At 41.4% G+C, this 16,962-nt stretch overlaps 1 protein-coding gene across 1 annotated transcript in view; it reads right to left on the reverse strand.

Moving 5' to 3' along the window:
* Positions 1 to 16,962, reverse strand: part of ryr3 (ryanodine receptor 3) — a 140,532-nt gene that overhangs the window by 33,374 nt on the left and 90,196 nt on the right. The window contains exons 46-61 of the mRNA XM_046061097.1: positions 16,745 to 16,880; positions 16,151 to 16,325; positions 15,589 to 15,691; positions 14,906 to 15,026; positions 13,598 to 13,767; positions 12,133 to 12,353; positions 11,390 to 11,480; positions 10,988 to 11,128; positions 10,223 to 10,386; positions 10,038 to 10,116; positions 9,696 to 9,785; positions 9,071 to 9,214; positions 6,983 to 7,042; positions 1,055 to 1,130; positions 824 to 947; positions 516 to 631 (exon numbers count right to left, since the gene is read on the reverse strand). Coding sequence (XP_045917053.1) covers positions 516 to 631; positions 824 to 947; positions 1,055 to 1,130; positions 6,983 to 7,042; positions 9,071 to 9,214; positions 9,696 to 9,785; positions 10,038 to 10,116; positions 10,223 to 10,386; positions 10,988 to 11,128; positions 11,390 to 11,480; positions 12,133 to 12,353; positions 13,598 to 13,767; positions 14,906 to 15,026; positions 15,589 to 15,691; positions 16,151 to 16,325; positions 16,745 to 16,880 — 2,011 coding nt within the window. The remainder of the gene's footprint in view (positions 1 to 515; positions 632 to 823; positions 948 to 1,054; positions 1,131 to 6,982; positions 7,043 to 9,070; positions 9,215 to 9,695; positions 9,786 to 10,037; positions 10,117 to 10,222; positions 10,387 to 10,987; positions 11,129 to 11,389; positions 11,481 to 12,132; positions 12,354 to 13,597; positions 13,768 to 14,905; positions 15,027 to 15,588; positions 15,692 to 16,150; positions 16,326 to 16,744; positions 16,881 to 16,962) is intronic.

Genomic DNA, 16,962 nt, shown 5'->3' on the forward strand with positions numbered 1-16,962 from the left:
AACAACTCCGTGGCTGTTCTTGAATGGCCCAGCCAGAGCCCTGACTTAAACCCAATTGAGCATCTCTGGAGAGACCTGAAAATGGCTGTCCACCAACGTTTACCATCCAACCTGACAGAACTGGAGAGGATCTGCAAGGAGGAATGGCAGAAGATACCCAAATCCAGATGTGAAAAACTTGTTGCATCTTTCCCAAAACAACTCATGGCTGTATTAGATCAAAAGGGTGCTTCTACTAAATACTGAGCAAAGGGTCTGAATACTTATGACCATGTGATATTTCAGTTTTTCTTTTTTAATAAATTTGCAAAAATTTCTACATTTCTGTTTTTTTCTGTCAAGATGGGGTGCTGAGTGTACATTACTGAGAAATAAAATGAACTTTTTTGATTTTTGGAAAATGGCTGCAATGAAACAAAGAGTGAAAAATTTAAAGGGGTCTGAATACTTTCCGTACCCACTGTAAGCCCCTCTCAGTGCTTAGTGTACCTGTATTTAAAATGCCACACACTCACCAAGATGAGCGATGAACTCCTGGGCGGAGTCAACATACTTCAACAGCCTTTTGAGGAATTTGAAGCAAAAACGCTTCTCCATGGATGATGAGTCCTGCTCCATGTCCTTCAGGCCTCTGTCAGATGAAAGGATCACAAATGACACAAAAGCCTTCATCGTATCACCAAAAGTAAAGTATGTCAAATATTGTGATTAGAAAGAATAAAATAATGGTTAGAAAATTGCTTTAAACTACTGTGACATTATGCTTAGAATTATTTACTTATTTTGTGAATGAAGGATAAATTGAGAGTGAGAGGAGGATAACCTTGTGATGGCATAGCCACTAATCTGCAGAAACTTGATGAGATCCTGGGCCTTTTCCTTGTCTCTGTACTTCTCTTTAGCTGTCAGGGTGTCATAGGGAACCAGCAGTGCATGGGTCCCTCCTCCTGGGAAATCAAGTTCAAAAATATTTTCTAATGCATTTTACACAGATCACTAGTCTGAAGTACAGCAGCTCAAATTATTTGCATTTTTAAACTTTAAATTTACACACCTTTACTAACGAGTTCGGTTTTCTTCTTCTTGGCCCAGATGTTGTGGTAATTTTCTGCAACCACCTCCACCATGCCCTGCAGAAACAGTAAAAATGCAAAAGTTCATCAAATCCAAAACATTGTATGGTGCTTTTGGGTAGCACTTTATAATAACTACACACTATAAAGCATTAGTTAAGTATTAGTAAATACGGAATTCATCATTTATAAAGCATTGTTCATACATTAATACACATTAGTAAGTCATTCATAAACACAGTTATACATGTTGTATTCTTTATTAACTACACACTATGAAGCAGTTGTTAATTATTAGTACATTTTTAATTCATCATTTATAAACCATTGTTCTTACGTTAATACACATTAGTAAGTCATTTATAAACATAGTTATACATGTTGTATTCTTTATTAAGCTCATCTATAATGTGCTTAATAATTGAATTTTCACACTTTATACATGATCGGTTCACTATTTATAAATGAAGTATTATTTTAATAACAAACCATATATATGAGTTGTTAATGGTTCATAATTCATCATTTGGAAAGTTTAAAAAAAATGATGACATAAATTAACTGCCTGTTTTTTGATACTTTCCCGAGAAAGAATATAAACAATCTCAGCATAACGCCTATATCTACCAGTGGCAAAGCCCAAAGGATGCTACTAAGACTACCCGAAAGATGCCCCAGCTAACTTTACTGGGTAAAAATCACACTGTTACAGGCCTGGTACCGTTTCTCTGAGACAGATCATCTATCACTACCAGCTCATCAATGATGTGCTTAATGATTGTATTTGATAAAAAGTTTTATTCCAATGAAAAACCATATATATGTGCCTATGGTTCATATGATCATGTAGAACATTTAAGGCAATTATTTAATAAGTATTTTCTCTGTAAAGTAAGGACTATCTAAGCCATACAAAACATTACAAATGAGATTGAAAAAATTCTCAGTTAGGCTTCTTAGGTCTCAGCTTTATTACGGACAGGGTTAACACCTTAACACCCGTTTAGTGTCGTTTTTGGACGTCTTGGCGGTCAAGCTAGAAACAATAAACATGTAACTTCCGGTCAAGGTAGCTACAATAAATATGCAACGTCCGGTTACGCTTTCAAAATAAAACTAGTGAATAACGTTTTGAAACAGAATGTTACTTGCGTTCCATAGCAACCGAAGAAAAAAACTCAATATTGACTTTGTGTTTAACACAGGAAAAAAGTGAAAGTATGGTTTCTGGTCAAGCCACCCTTCTCAACCATGTCTCCTCCTTACCATAGACTGTAGCCCACATAAAAAATACGGGCCTTAAACAGACTGTAAGCAGCGCTATTTTGACCCTTGGTGCATCCAGTAGTCTCTGCCGTGTGCGCACTTTAGCGCCAGACCGCACCGAGGAAGAACGTCTCGGGTTACGTATGTAACCCTTGTTCCCCGAGAAGGGGAACGAGACACTGCGTCGGTGACGACACTATGGGAACGCCTCTGGGCGTGGCAGGGCTGAACTATGAATGAAACTACTCCAATCCTGTTGGTGTTGCTAGAACAGTAGCGTGTGATGGGGTAACCAGAGGCGTATATAAGCACGAATCCTGGAGCGACGCCCCTGCGAGGAGGGCCCTAGAAGCCGCCATGCCTCGAGTAGAGTGCGCCCTTACGGCCATAGGTGAAGGCAAACCATGCACCTGATAGGCCAGGGAAATAGTCTGAACGATCCAGTTGCTGATGGTGTGTTTAGAAGCGGGGAGCCCAGCCTTGGGGGACCCGAAACACACCAGCAACTGGTCTGCTTTCCTCTGACAGGGCAGAGCAGATGAAGTCTCCTGTCCTCCGCCGTCACATAAGGTGGGGGATGAAACGCCTGCAGTACCGTGGACTCTGTCAATCTGGCCGGAACCTTAGGGACATAGCCTGGACAAGGGTGCAGGATGGCCCTGACCCTCCCCGGGGCAAACTCCAGGCATCAGGGAGACACCGAAAGTGCCTGGAGATCCCCCACCCTCCTCAGAGAGGTGATAGCGAGGAGAAAGGCCATCTTAAGGGTCAGGTGCTTGGCCTCAGCCGACTCCAGGGGTTCGAAGGGGGCCACAGCCAGTGCTTCGAGAACCACTGACAGGTCCCAGGTGGGAACCCTGGAACGAGTCACAGGTCTCATCCTCCGGGCTCCACGGAGGAAGCGCACGACCAGTGGAAGCCTCCCTAAGGGCCCATCACTCAGAGGGGCGTGAAATGCTGCAATGGCAGCCACATATACTTTGAGGCTGGACGGGGAGAGGCCCGCGGAGAAACGGTGCTGGAGAACTCCAGTATCATAATTACAGAGCAAGTAACTGGGTCCACCGCCCATTCTGTACACCAGGTGGCATTTTAACACATTCCACTTCAGGCCGTACATCCTTCTCATGGACGGGGCTCTGGAGCTGAGCAGCGTATCAACTGCTCCTGTCGTCAGGCCCGCCTCTAGGAACTGCGCCCCCCTCAGGGGCCAGACCCATAGCTGCCACAGGACGGGGCACGGGTGAAAGGGCGGGCCCTCTAGGAGCGATATTATGTCCGAGAACCACACTCGGGCCGGCCAGACACGGGGCTACTGACAGTAGGCTGACACCGTCCTGACGGACCCCCTCCAGAACCCCCGGGGGCAGAGCAACTGGGGGAAGAGCATACAGACGCAGCCTCAGCCACGTCTGCACCATGGCATCCATGGCGAGAGGGAGAACCACAGGGGACACTGCGTAGTCCCTCGAGACGCAAACAAGTCCACGTCTATGGGGCCAAACTTTTCGCATAATAACTCCACCACCTCGGGGTGGAGTCTCCATTCCCCGGGCCTCAGCCCCTGTCTCGACAGCAGGTCTGCTCCCTGATTCTGAGTCCCAGGGACGTACATCGCTCTGAGGGACAGCAGTCTCTGCTGGGACCACAGGAGGATCTGATGCGCCAGTTTGCATAACGGGCGCGAGCGCAGACCCCCCTGGTGATTCAAATAGGCCACCACTGCCGTATTGTCAGTTCTGACAGGGACGTGGCAACCGCGGAGAGCGGGCAGAAAACTCCTCAGAGCTCTGATTACCGCCAACATTTCCAGGCTATTTATGTGCCAGGAGAAATGATGCTCCTGCCAGGAGCCTCTCGCAAAGCGGCCGTCCATGACCGCGCCCCATCCTGTGAGTCTGTCGAAATAATAGTTCGGCGAAAGATCACTCCCAACACGGGACCTTGGGACAGGAGGCTACCAGGAGACCCAACACCCTCTGAAAGTGTTTTACAGTGATGGCGCGGCCTAACTGAACTCTGGTCACTGAGGACAAAATGGACTCGACGCGTGCGGGAGACAGGTGGGCCTGCATCGTCGTTGAGTCCCACACCACCCCTAGGAACGTAGTCCGTTGGGCAGGCGTCAGCATGCTCTTCTTTGAGTTGAGTTGCAGCCCCAAACGCTGAAGGTGGGCGAGGACGACATCTCGATGCCGAACCGCTAACTCCCGAGAGTAGGCCAGGATGAGCCAGTCGTCGATGTAGTTCAATATGCGGATGCCCCGGAACCTCAGCGGGGCCAGAGCTGCATCCATGCATTTGGTGAACGTGTGGGGAGAGAGTGCTAGGCCGAACGGAAGAACCCGATACTGGTAAGTCGCACCTGTGTGCCGGCATGCTTATATACGCCTCCGGTTACGCCGTCACACGCTACCGTTCTAGCAACACCAATAGGATTGGAGTAGTTTCATTCATAGTTCAGCCCTGCCACGCCCAGAGGCATTCCCATAGTGTCGTCACCAACGCAGTTCGAGTTCCCTCGAAGGGGAACTAAAATGGGTAAACTCAGTTCAGTATTTTTTGGTTGTAATTTAATGTAATGTAATGTTAAGAAAATTAATTAATTCATAGTAGTGATGTCTTGCTTAAATGCTACCTGGTAAAGTTATAAATCTTTGGTAACGTTATAACAATGTAAAACTTATGAAGAGTCCCTAGACAACAGGGTGATGATATTGAGTTTTGACAAACGGGATGAGATCTTATTTGAACAACATTGACTGTGATGATTTATCTGATTTATTCTGCACTATACTTTCAGACTGGTTTTTGAGACCCTGGGTTGTTAGCTTAGAGGTCAACTCTTCGCTGGATGCAGATGGCAGCGAGTCCCAGAGAAGATGCACCCTGTATGATGAGATCGGACCATGGTGTGGCCAGCTGCTTTGGATCCCATTCAACAGGACTGACGCATCAGATTACAGGACACTGACAGATAAGAAAGATCCACCACACGTTCATTATCCTGCCCAGGTAGAGATACAAATAACTGAAAGACACTGGACACTTTTTAAAATTGTATTTTTTTATGAAAGAGCTCTTCTTATTGTGGGGATTATTTCAAACATGGTTGGTGCACTATAAGAGTGTTAAAGGCTCTGTAATAAACCTGCCCACTGTTCTTTAATCACACACAGTCTATTTCTTACCCCAATACTGCTTCTCAGAACCTAGGTTGGTAAGTTAGCTAAAGTGCTACACTAGTGTTAAATATTCTAGACCTGTCTTTAGCATTCAAAAACTATGCTACAGGGCTTTCCCCAGTACGTTGAACTATGACGCTAAGGGGCTCCCAAGTGTGTTAAAAAGTGACAACAAAGGGTCTTGACCATTGATCCATATGTGAAGACTTGGGAATGAGAACGGGTTGGGTTGTAGATGGTTCATTTTATATCAACAGTTGTACAGTTTATGCAGCAATAGTCTCTCATGTTGTTGTGTTTTTTTATAAATGAATGGGTGAAAGGCATTTTGTAATAAATAATATGTTCTGTATCCCTTTGTGTTGTGGCCGTTTCCTTTTTCTGTTCAGAAGATAACTGATTCCTGTGTGTTACAATATCATTTGTAAGGCATAGATAGTCCTCATTTTAGATGAGCTCACACAAAGTACTTATTAACAACTAGTAAATGCTTTGTAACTACCTGAATGAATCATGAAATACTTCATTAACAAATGTTTACAGAATATCTATTGTCTTTAAATTTCATTTGTAAATTGTTAAGGAGACATAGATAGTCCTCACTTTAGATGAGCTCACACAAAATACTTTACTAACCATTAGTAACTACCAGAATTAATCATGAATTGCAGTATTATTAAGTGTCATAAAACATCTATGAACATGCACTATTAGACCATTTCTAAATAACTACGTGTCATGTCAAGTTAGCGGTTGATCAAAGCACTGGGGAGATTGGTGTCTTTCAATGGACCATCCAAGCAACCCTTTGCTGGTCCCATCACAGCAGATCTCTGGAAGAGCAGATGTTGGAGTTTTGATGAGGAGTTCAGAGAAACGGTACCAGGCCTGTAACAGTGAGGCTTTTATCCTGTAAAGTTAGCCGGGGCATCTTTTGGGTAGTCTCAGTAGCATCCTTTGGGCTTTGCCACTGGTAGAGTTATGCTGAGATTGTTTATATTCTTTCTCGGGAAAGTATCAAAAAACAGGCAGTTATGTAATCATTTTCTTAAACTTTCCAAATGATCTTACGAACCATTAACAACTCATACATAAATGGTTTGTCATTAAAATAATACTAAATTTATAAATAGTGAACTGATCATATATGAAGTAAGAAAATACAATTATTAAGCATATTATAGATGAGCTTATTAATAAAGAATACAACATGTATAACTATGTTTATAAATGACTTACTAATGTGTATTAACGTAAGAACAATGCTTTATAAATGATGAATTCCTTATTTACTAATGCTTAACTAATGCTTTATAGTGTGTAGTTATTATAAAGTGCTACCGTGCTTTTGTGTTATAAAGACAATTCCCAGTTTGCAGTGCATATGTAATAACTCATTCTACAGTTAGTATATTATGATTATAACGACAATAAAAAGTCATTCAAATAAAAACCAACCTGTAACTCTCTAGACAAGGTGACATTGTGCAAGTCCATTGGAGGACTGAATCCATTAACCTACAAAGTCAAAAAGAGACAAATACAAGACCATATTTGCAGTTATTCCCTTTAAATCGGCAAATACTTCACTACCTTTCGCTGACTGACACAATACACCTGACGACTGCTATCTATCTCAAAGCTTTTACATTTGCAGTTTCAAACATTTGGGTAGCTCTTTCCTGGAATATGATTTAGTTCAGTGGTTCCCAACCTTTTTTCCTTGGCGCCCCCCCTACTTTTATCTAAGAAAAGCTGAGCCCCCCCAACAGCTGACAAAACACGCAAACAGAAAAATATTATGTAATTACTTACTAATAGCGAACAAATTGAGTCAAATGACACCTCCATGGCTCTGTGTAAATCAATGCCAGCTCTTGGTTGGCCTTCACCAACAGTCTCCTGGTGTTTTGTTTCTTGGTATTGTTTAATACCAAGAAAAGGGGTTTATAAGGTGTAATATTTACAAAATATAGGCCTACAGCTTGCGCTAACTTAAGTGCTTTCAACATATACTGTACTTGGCCGGGCCGGACAGGTATAGTTGCACCTGCCAAAGTATATTTAGTAAACCACTTTAGCATTTTGCAGAGAAACGGTGAGGGAGAGGTCATCTGGTATTACGTTAACAGACGACAAGGAAATGTTACATGACAGAGCGACAATGAATGCACCACTGCAGATGTCGCTCACTAACGTTAAGTTTCAGTTTCGATCCACATGCGACACACTTGAAAACTGAATCACAGGTGAATTTATTAAACAGGGCGACTTAATGAAACGTACTGCTGATGGAGAAAGTCAGCTGAGACACATGCAGGGAGAGAGAGACAGAAAGAGGCAGACCAAGCCGGTGTGTTGCCGTGAGAGACCAGAGGTGCAGGCTAGGTGTGTGAGAGTGTGGGGAGCGGAGCAGAGGAGCAGATTCAAGTAAATAAACACTAAACTATAAGGTGGAAAATGACCTACAATAACCTACTGTTAATACAAATAGCCTACAATTTACACCGCTACCGAGCCCACCCCCCACCAGCCGCCGCCGTCACAGTTGCTCTGTCTTAATGAGAGCTCAACAGTCCAATGAGCGGGTGTGTCGCGTTTCTGTGTCTTCGATCTGCGACACAAGATCATGGATTTATGTGTCGCGATTTTGGTCTTCAAAACCATTACAGCCCTACTACTAAGTAGTCTGCCTACTATTTTAAGTGAGGAAAAAAAATGTATACAGACCTTTGTATAAATTATCTAGTGTGTTATCGCGATTTTTAAAAAATGTGCAAATCAAAGATTTTTTGACAACCTCAAAACAGATATAGCTTTGGGCGCCCCTAAGAGGGGCGTGGATCCCAGTTTGGGAACTACTGCTCTAGTTTATAGTTTCAATCATACTCTGCTGTCCCTTTGAGAGTTATATCACACTCAGCTAACTGAAAGTCATTGCCTGTTCATGGTATACATATTATGTCACAGTATACATATTACCACTCACTTTGTAGTTAAAAAATATAAACTCTCAAAGTAACAAAATGCCATCATGATGCCCTTCATGACACATATATATTATAGCTTTTTAACACTTGAAAGTGGAGCTGTCTACGGCACTTCCTTAAAACTAAAGCAGCTACTTATTCCAAGACATCATTCATGCGTTTCAGTATTTATGTTGCAAGATAACTTTAATGAAATGTGAAAAAAAGCATTTCTATGATAAATGAAGCAAGCCGATATCATTACTGATACAAGCCATTAGCTTATTTGCTGTGTAAAATTGTTTTTGCTGCTTCCCTGGGAGTGGTCTTCCCACTTAATTTTTTAAAATGGGGCCCCATTATAAATCATCTCTGCCAAAGATAGTTCAAAAACACCACAATAAAAGCTGAGGCTATGGAAAACAGAGGACAAAGACAACTTTAAAATAGGAGAGTCTTCTGAATTATATCAGTTAGTGAGATAGTAATTACAAGGAAACATTTGTGACGGCATTATTGTCTAATCGTGATGAGTTTGCAGTATTATCCCACTAAGTGGGATACATCAGGTTATTACCTGAGACTCAGAGGTCTTTCGTTGTTTTTCGCTCTCTCGTTGTTGGAACATGGCTTCTCCCTCCTTGGTCCTCTCAATGTTCCAGCCCATAGCCAGCATGCTCTTCAATGACTCCCTCACTGGCCAGCGGTATGTTTCTCTCTCCTTCGTATTGAACACACACAAAAATCTGGCAGTCACTTCTTGACTTAACATCCTGCGCAGGACTGTGTCCCCACCAGATGTGACAGTTCAACACAGGTAAAAATGTTTATACAAGTCAGACAAACACATCTACAACGAAGTATTAGGGCCAGTCAACATGATGAGAATAAAGTACCATTTCTGGGTTATTTTCCTACTGGAGTGTCATGTTAATGAATAGTTTGGCATGCAAAAATGTGTGAATTAATGGCCTTTTCAATCATATTTTGATTTACTTTGTCAGTAAAAAAACTTGCCTTCCTTAGAGAAAATAAAACCACAGATATTTATTTTTGACAAGTTTCAATTTGGCAAAAATAAATTTGTGATCCATTAATGCAACCAACACCATTATTTCACATCTTAACAGCTTTGCCACCGAGCAAGGTTCTTTTTTTACAACTAAAACTCAGCAGCTCTGTGTGTACCAGTGTGCATGTACCTTCTCACTCAGCGCTTTGTAAGGCTTCAGCAGTGGATGGGATTTGGCCTGCTCATCCACACTGTCTCCATGTTTCCAGCCTGCTGACACCTGCAAAAACAGTTTTTTGTAGGCCACTTAGTACCTCTGCATTTCAGGTTTTTAAACCTAGTAGTATACATACTAGTATACTGTGAGCATGTGACTGTACCACACGATGCAAAATAACATTAAAATAAAATTTGTATTTCTCAGCAATTTGTACTGAGCCTTCCATGTGCATCTATTTTATATGAGAGATGGCATAAATGAAATGTCAGCATGAGGGATGAAAACATTGAAACCACGTGGACAGGAACTAACCTTCTCTGAGGACCACTTGTCATGGGAATGCTCTGCATATTTGTTGGCGATGTACTCAAGTTTTTCAGGAAGGGAGATACTAGAAGGTGGAGATAATGTTTATATATTTATTGTCATTACAAAATCAATGTTCCCTGCTTATTGAGCAGATAAACACTCCAGGAGTGCATTTTCAGACCACTAACTTGGTAGTGTTGATGGGTTTGGGATCAAAGTTGCCCTGTGCGTCCATTGGTGCCTGTTTCTCCAGTGTTGCTCCAGGACTGGCATCCACAAAGTCTGGAGGCAAGGCTCCAGCAATGGCACACAAGCATGACATTGCCATTTTGAAAAGTTCGGCATCATACTTCTACAGAAGAGACAGATACAGCAGAAAGGATGGTTACAAACTCCCTCCCCCCACACCATTTTCGCTGCAATGAGGACATGTCTGCTTAGCTATTAAATGGACAGATTGAGCAGAGAAAAGTCAGGGAAAGAGGTAAAATGAAAGTCTGCACCAAGCAATGGCCTGTCACTGTCTGATAAATGATTCATCTGTTTTGGTTTCGCCTCAGCTGCACTGCTCATAACCACTTCATTGAGCTTTCACTTCACTACGTCTGACTACCGGGGACTTTTCTCTTATGACAGCAACACTCATGCAAAACTCATGATTTTCTGAAAACAGAATATATTTTTAAAACAGCATGAGAGCAAACACAACTATGAGAGCGAACAGACTACTAAACGGTTTGTTATGCAACTGACATGCATTTAAGGAAAATATTGTCTTCTCTCCGACACTTGTCCTGTTCTATTCTCAGAGACAGAAAATGATCAAGAAGAATAGATCAAGAAAATACAGAGAGTTATTACAGGGTCCAAAAATCCTAAATAATTTCTTGGTCTGTGCACATGCTGTCAACGTATCTTAATGAATATTCTATAAACATGGTTTCTGGTAGTACCTTGTGAGAAAGGGAGTCGAAGATTCCCCAGAAGAGTTTCTTTGTTAGGAGGAGCTCTTCCTCGGAGGCCATTCCAAAGCTGCCCATACCAGAAGGCATGCAGTAGTACTTCCAGTTCTGCTCATAGTGGTTGGTCAGAAGCTAGAGATCAGAGATACAAGAAAACACAACAATTTGAGTTTAAGTTATACATTATACTATGCTGTATTTACTATGTACAGTATATAGGGTTTCATACATAATACCTAATGTTACCTGGGCGTTCAAACACACAGCAAGTGAGGAGGTTAAATGGGTTATGAAATACGAGATGCCTCTGATTGCTTGTTATAATTATCCCACAACTCTCCTAACTAATAAATCAAGCACAGTAGTGACAAGAAACTGTGTCCAGTGTCTCACCCGGAGAGGAATTATGCAGTATTCCGAGAGCATGGGAACGTCGAACACCAGCCGTCTGAGCAGCTGCTGCATCATAGAGGGACGCAGATGCCTGTGAAATATAAGAATTGAATTATCTTAGCATAAAAATACAGTAGCAGTGAGAAGAGACTCCCTAGATATCACAAAAAAAACAGGGAGTAGATATACATATATATATACACACATATATATATATATATATATATATATATATATATATACACCGCACTAATTGTGCGGTGCGAATTATTTTCGTTTGGATACTTTTTAGCAGTCTCTTGCTAGTTTCTCCAACAGTGCCTACTGTGGCTTTCATACCACGTAGGCTGTCATTGAAGGATTATGTTGCTGATAATAAAATTGGCACCAGTAGAGGTAAACTGATAATTATTCAGATAGTACAGCAGTATTAGTCTTAGTCTAGTGGTGCCAAGTGCTATGTGCTATAAAAACGCATGCCAATTTATTAGACCAAATAAACACACATTTAAAAGAAATAGTATGAATTCCAAAAAAACAAACAAGTTTATCTGCTTTCACTGTGTAAATGTAATAAAGCCAAAACTTGACTTAATGAACTTAATGTTATTGTTTCCTGCAGTTTGTGATTTGTGGTGAACATACTCACTAAAGCAGAACAGAGGGCTGTTCAATATGTGTTGCACAAAAGCCTTAGACAAACATTTCTCAGCTAAGTGTGAACCAAACTCGACAGGCCTTACTTGCAGATAGCCAGCAGACACTCCTCGATGGCGTCCCTTTGGGCTTTTGTGAGTGAGCGGCCTTTAGACAGCCGGTAGATAGTGTGCAGCGTGGAGTCAATCAGCTGTGCGTAGTGCTCTGTGCTGGCAAACAGAGCTGCACAGCGGGTCAGCAGAGGCAGCAGGGCCGAGCCGATGTACCTGTTCATGGCCAGTGCAGTCTCAGTGGTGCTCAAAACCTCCTGCGGGACAGGGAACAATACATGTATCTGAAGGGTGTACGGCAAAGTATAGTGTCCCCATTTCAGGATTAAGAGAAAATTGGAGTGACTATAGGCTCCTGGCAGAAGCAAAAAAATGTGGTTCCTGGGTAGAAACAAAGCAAAATGAGTGGAGCTGAAAAAACTAAAATTCCCCTGTTGTCAGGAATAGTTTATAATAGTAGGGCACTGACTGAATAGAAAGTCTTTCAAAACATGTCTTTCATTTTAAAATGACTTTCTATGAATAACATTCTGCCTGTTAGGTAGAGAATGTTTTAACAGAAGCTCTGGACATCCTAAAAGAGCCCTGTGAAGTTTCTCACTAAAACTCCCTGAGGTCTAACAAACTTGTTGAATGCATTTCCTGAATGAATTAAAATGCAGTTTACATTCACATTTACGAGACTTCTTCCTCACTATCTTGGTTGGCACATTGCTATGTTTTTTGGCACGTTACCTTGAAAATCAATGGAGTACTGTTAAACCATTGGCAGGCTGTGAATTGCACTGCCAGTGTCCTCATGCACAACACAAACAAAACGAGGACCCATTCATAAAACCATTGTTCTATAGTGGTCAGAAAACTCCTTAGGGGACATTTAAGTAAAAGGTACCTGTTAAATCAGATAATTTAATGCTGAAATTGGAAATGGACTGTCATCAGTTTTAAACTAATTCAGCTGATTTTTATGTAAATAAATGTGACTGAGGATAAAATGGTAAAATGTTATATTCCCAAGTACAAGACAAATATGACAATTTAAATACCGATCACATTTCTCAGTCTTATCAGCAGATGTTTAATCCAGTTTTTGTAAGCAATAATTACATTAATGTTTCTGCCAACTTGGAGGCCGTCATGACAAGGCTTTGTTCTGATTGCAGCACAGAGGAATCAGTGTTCATGTTTGCCCCAAATTATCTGCATTTTTCACACATCGAATGAGCAAACTGGAAACCCAAACTAAACTTGTGACAGAAACACAAATTCAGTTAGAAATGTCATAGGAACAGAGATAGAGAAGATGATGAATATAATATTACACCTGCTAGCAGCTAGTCCTTTTACTTTGTGCAATAACAGGCTAAAAAGACTAAAATGTAATCTTTTAAGAAAGACATACAAACGTTTTGGTACCTAGTGATTCACAAACTTGGAGTTTGAAGGTGAAGGTTTGCTAGGGGATGTATGATGAAAGTTATTTGGGTTTTCTCTCACTCACTGTGTCCAGAGATGCAGAGGCTTGGAGGTCAGGCAGGAAGCCGACCTCCAACATCTGGAGAAGGAAGCTCTGGTCCTCGATGCCGTAGACTCGATCCAGGAAGAGCACCATGGGGGCCTTGTGGTCCGGACAGAAACAGGCTGACATGTCGGGCTCTGTCACTGTGCCATCTAAAGGTTAAACATTTCAGGTTAATGTGCCGTTGTTATCGAAATGTACACTTTGTAAACATTGTATTTCTTTTTTTTCTATTTAATCTGACTTTTTCTAGTATACCTAATTAAGTACTACTAATTACTACTACTAGTATTAGTATTAATACTAATTAAGTGGATTTAGAAGGACATTATCTACAAGATCTTTTGGGTTTTGGAGAAGCAGAAGAAAAAAGTTAAATAAAAAGGAAAGGGAGGGAAAAGAGGGACGAAGAAAAACAAATAACAAAAGCTGATCTTTAATTAAAGTATCGAATGATACATAATTTACGACCAAATTATGTAGAAACAAACAAGATAAATAGTGGGAAAGAGCATCATGGGTCTTTTGAGGTAAAAGTAATTCCATTGATGATAAGCTGTGGAAATGTAATACAAAAGCAAAACCTTGTGTGTTCAGTCATTTAAGACAGCTTGCTTTCTTATTAGAAAATGTCACAAAGAAAATTGGATACGAAGTTAATTTTCTGGTGCGATTCCTGCTGAGACAAGCTTTTTCTGTAAGATTATACCTACACAATAACATTTTTAAGCGAAGCACAAACTGCATAAGGTACTAGAAACACACTGTTCACAGCAGAAACACAGAGAGAGAAGTAAACAGATTTCCACTCCTGAATGAAGCCTGGCTGTTATGACACAGTCCTACTATCTCCAGCTGGCAGAGCTTAATGATTTTCAAAGTGTGGAGCTTTGAAATTATTTTAGTTGCTTTTTTCTGGCAGCGTGATTTCCCATAGCTACATGCCAACCAAAATAACCTTCTTTATTTTTTATTTCTAGGTAGTAAATTTGTGATATGTTAGATTTGGCAGCAGAGAAAAACTGATTTTGATATACTGTAGCTTGTGTTTGTATGCACAGTTCAAATGTGCTGTGTGTGAGGCCAGTTCCAAAGACCATTTTCTGCTTTTCTGAATCACTTTTGGTTGCTATTAGTTTCCTCCAATAATTTTCAGCTTTACGCTGATTGTTTTTGTTGCAGCACGTGGTTCACCTTCATTTATTAATGTTTATCTGCTGCTTTTTAACATCTGTATGCAAGACTTTAGGTAGCAAACAAATAAAACAACAACCACCAAGATCAACATACCTTTATTAACCACAGGCATTTTAAGGGGGATGCTGATGATGCCCACCAGGTCTGTAGTGGGAACCAACGATCGCAAGATGGCCCGGATACGTAGCGCCTCACCTTTGCCCGCATTGATGAGCTGTGAGAGATAAAAATAGGAAATATTCAACTCACTACTTCATTCAGCGCTCTCTGTTATTGTGTAGAGGATCTTGCTAACATGAAAGTAAGCATGATGAAAAAGCATTTAGTAGGCATATGACAGCAACATTTGATGAATGTGTATGAGAAACACAATTATACAATACACAATAGACTTAAAGATGGACGAGGCGTCTCCACTTCCCCCTACTGTACAAAAATGAAGCCAAAATATCCTGGATACAGATCAGCTTGCACTGGTGACGTCATTTGGAGCAATCGATATATATACATATCGAGGTCCCGGCCATACACTCGGCTGATTGAAAGTTGAGCAGGGCTCAGATTAAGACTAATGACCATCTTTGGTAAAAATTTAATGATCGTGTACTAACATTTGGACCATGTCCAATCTGCTAACATGGAGCGGGCAGGGTTTATGACCTATACTGCAGCAATCCACCAGGGGGCGATCAAGATGTTTAGGCTTTACTTTTGGGGAGCTGTCATGTGTCCATCTTTATATACAGTCTGTGGTTATTTCTCATGTGGAATCTCACATGCATCTCTGGAGCACAGCGTCCCAGCAGGTCAATGAGAGCTGAGTAGAAGGACATGATGGCGTTACCCATGTGAATAATTTCTCCTTCTTCATCACCAGACCTGAAACACACATCACACTGTCACTGTGACAACATATTTTGTGCAAACCTCTGTAGAACTGAAAATAAATTGGGAACCGTACACTCAGATTCTGCAAGGGAATTTGAGAAGGAAATGTGCATCAGTGGAGTGATAGATGGGCAATTTTGTGAATATTTATAACAATGTTTCTTACATACATGATTTCTTAAAGGCCACTATGTTATACATAATGATTGCCTTTTTGCCTGATTACAGCCTTTGCATAATTATGTGAGCAGGCAGGCACCAATACTTACAGGCTCAACAAGACTCGACATAGACGACGGGAGACTTTAACACTTGTGACTGTTTTCGAGACACTTTTTTTTGAGTTGTGTTTTTTTTTTGTGTGTGTCTCATGCTGTGTAAACGCTGATTCGCAAGTTTTTCAACCCTAACTAGAACTAAATAATCTAAGAAACTGGTGTAGATTATTACCCAGCAGGAAGTCCAGCAGGCAGGTCCAGGGCAGGATCCTCAGAGATCTTGATGGCCTCCTTCATGGCGGCCAGCAGACCTTGACCTCCCTCTCCCCTCAGGGCGGGGCCGAAACACTCTGGACGTCTGATCAGCAGCTTCACCACCACGTTGGCATTTTCCTCCACACTCTCACCTGGTTTACAAATACAGCAGGGTAATGAACAGGCATCTATGGGTGATGATTTAAATAATCCCCAAATAGGACAGGCCAGAGTCAGCTAGAGGACATAAATCCTGGAAGTCAGGTTTATTGCTTCTCCTAAAGCATTATTTTATTTTTTTATTCAGGGAAGGTGGACTAACATTTCTATTTCTACTTCTTACCAGGTGTGTATACAGACCACTCACAAAGATGGATTCACACAGACCTCAGGAACAATTCCAGAACAACAAAACAACACAACAGCTGTTGATCGCTGCCGTCATAAAGAACATGATATAAACAAAATTTGGACAACTTAAGAACACACCATGTGAACAGTCCACACAATCTCATTAAAGGGCAACATTTACATCATTTACTCCATGAGCTCAGTATGAAAGTTGATATACCATTGCAGAAGACGGCGAATCTCAAGAAGGACAGGTAACGCTCTCCTTCTATAGGGTTCCAGCCAAGGTCTGGGTAACCTTTTGCAACTAGCATGGCACAACTCTGAAGACCGCAGCCTGCCAGGTATGTCACCACCTACACACACACACGGCAAGGCAAGTTTATGTGTATAGCACATTTCAACAACATGGTAATAATAATTCCCCTTCCATTGTTT

This window comes from Micropterus dolomieu, linkage group LG10 (assembly GCF_021292245.1).
Source record: "Micropterus dolomieu isolate WLL.071019.BEF.003 ecotype Adirondacks linkage group LG10, ASM2129224v1, whole genome shotgun sequence".
Taxonomy (NCBI): domain Eukaryota; kingdom Metazoa; phylum Chordata; class Actinopteri; order Centrarchiformes; family Centrarchidae; genus Micropterus; species Micropterus dolomieu.